Genomic DNA, 1,002 nt, shown 5'->3' with positions numbered 1-1,002 from the left:
ATACGAGCATAACCAATAAAACCAATATAAGGTTTAAAAGAATGTCTTCAGAAACAAGTACTTTCCTAAGACCTCTCAATGTAACATCAAATTGCCAATGAATAGTAAGAGTACAAGAATTAACAGCATTAACAGATTGAGGAGTTTTTATAGAAATTAATAATTGAGGATTCCATGCACTATACATATTATCCATACTGAGTACATCTCTAGTATTAGTTGTTGGTAAATACATAGACTTTTCCATCATAGATGCTGCATCTAATTGTCTTACAACTCCCCATCTACTACCATAATATAACGTCTTTTCATTTGCACTAGAATAAGAAGAAACAGAAGAATAAGTAGGTAATTGGAAATATCTTGTATTATTAATAACAGCAGTATTGATTCTAACACCATTACGATCCCATGCTGTACATATAGATGGAAATGTTGCACTATTTAATAATTGATTTCCAATAAATGTCATTTCCATAGATGCTCTAACAGCATTTAACTTAAATTGATCATACATTCCCATATAATTATGAAAATATTGTGTAGAAGTCATCAATGCAGTAACATTCCTTAACATTGTACCTTCGTTTGCACCAACTGGAACATTAATAGAAACATCTTCTTGCATACTAATAACAACATTAGTACTATCTCGTTGTTGCATAGCACTGGCAAAATTACCAAATGCTTGTCGTTTCAAAGTTGCACGTTTTTTATATCCTCTTCTTGGATAATTACGTCTACCAGCACGTCGTTGCATCAAATGAATGAAAACAAGATTCAATTAAGAGTTCTAATTAAATAATGATATAGTCTTAGATATTAACGAAGTAGCATTACTAAAAAAATCAACAACTTCATCACCAGCAACTTTCCTCAAACCACCAATTAAAACAGATTCCAATGCATCTCGACCAGCACTCAAATATGTATTATTATCAATAAACTGCATACCCTCAGAAATACCAGTATAAGCATAACCTACCAACACTTTAGCCGTAT

General features: G+C 31.6%; 1 protein-coding gene across 1 annotated transcript; it reads right to left on the bottom strand.

Annotated features, from left to right (window-relative positions):
• EDI_014920 (uncharacterized protein) lies at positions 1 to 760 on the bottom strand (the record flags this gene model as incomplete). The annotated part of the gene is made up of 1 exon (XM_001740958.1): positions 1 to 760. A coding segment is annotated over one exon (760 nt), but the record flags the coding sequence as incomplete, so codon positions are not given.
• Between the last annotated feature and the right edge of the window lie 242 nt (positions 761 to 1,002).

Source organism: Entamoeba dispar, genomic scaffold, assembly GCF_000209125.1.
Source record: "Entamoeba dispar SAW760 scf_1105229463389 genomic scaffold, whole genome shotgun sequence".
Lineage (NCBI taxonomy): Eukaryota > Evosea > Mastigamoebida > Endamoebidae > Entamoeba > Entamoeba dispar.
This window is presented reverse-complemented; position numbering and strand designations above follow the sequence as displayed.